The sequence below is a fragment of the Perkinsus marinus genome (assembly GCF_000006405.1).
Source record: "Perkinsus marinus ATCC 50983 genomic scaffold scf_1104296955298, whole genome shotgun sequence".
NCBI lineage: Eukaryota > Perkinsozoa > Perkinsida > Perkinsidae > Perkinsus > Perkinsus marinus.
The window spans coordinates 1-933 of NW_003207815.1; the positions used below are offsets into that span (position 1 = coordinate 1).

Genomic DNA, 933 nt, shown 5'->3' on the forward strand with positions numbered 1-933 from the left:
CGTACAGCACGTGCACGTGTGCCCAGCAATTGCAAGTAGTCAAGTTACCGGTCAGTTGTTGCTCTCAGACTAGTGTTCTTACATTTTACCAATGTCCAAGACTAGGTCCGAGCTCTATGCGACTACTATGGTCGCCAACCCCAACGGTTGCTCTGATTTTCGAGGGGTTGCCAACATCGTGATGACCGCCGTGGGTGTCGGTGTATTGGCCTTACCTAACGCTGTGGCCTTCGGTGGTTGGGTTGCTGCTCCCCTACTACTACTGTTGGCCTGGGTCCTCACCCACTACCAAATGTGTCTACTCTGGAAATGCCTTTTCATGAACCCTTCGAGGAAGCCAATGGAGTCCTATGAGGAAATCGGGAGAGTTTGTTTTGGCCGAGTCGGGCAAGTGGCAGTCGCCCTATGCCTCTACGGTGGCATTTTCTCTATCTGCGCCCTTATCATGATTTTACTAGGCAGTTCCCTCCACAACTTGGTGCCCTCGCTGAGCCGATCACTATGGATTGTTATTACTGTGGCATTGATGTTACCCTTTGCATGGTTACCTAGTCTTAAACGTGTTGGAATTATTGCGGCTATAGGTGTTGGCGCTACTGCAGTTGTCGCTGTATCGGTGATTATCGCGGGTGCTCGTGAGGCTGTCAGCTCTGACCACGTCCACGTGCTGGGTCCGCAAGGTGTAGGTGGTCTGGGTTTATCATTCACCAACTTCATGAATAGTTTTACATGTGCGCCGGTGATACCAAGCTTAGTGGTCGAGATGAAGAACCCTGTCACGTTTCCGAGAGTTGCCCTCTGGTCGTTTTTAACGATTACAGTCGTATTTGGGAGCATTGGTTTTGCTGGTTACGCGGGCTGGGGGATCGACATGCTCAAGTTCGATCTGATCGTTGACGCTGTTGCCTCGTCGGCTGGTCGCGGCGATTGGGT

The 933-nt window shown here is 51.7% G+C and overlaps 1 protein-coding gene across 1 annotated transcript; it reads left to right on the forward strand.

Annotated features, from left to right (window-relative positions):
- Nucleotides 1-91: 91 nt before the first annotated feature.
- On the forward strand, nt 92-686 carry Pmar_PMAR027171 (amino acid transporter, putative; the record flags this gene model as incomplete). The annotated part of the gene is made up of 2 exons (XM_002775836.1): nt 92-416; nt 585-686. Coding segments are annotated over 2 exons (427 nt in total), but the record flags the coding sequence as incomplete, so codon positions are not given.
- Nucleotides 687-933: the final 247 nt, after the last annotated feature.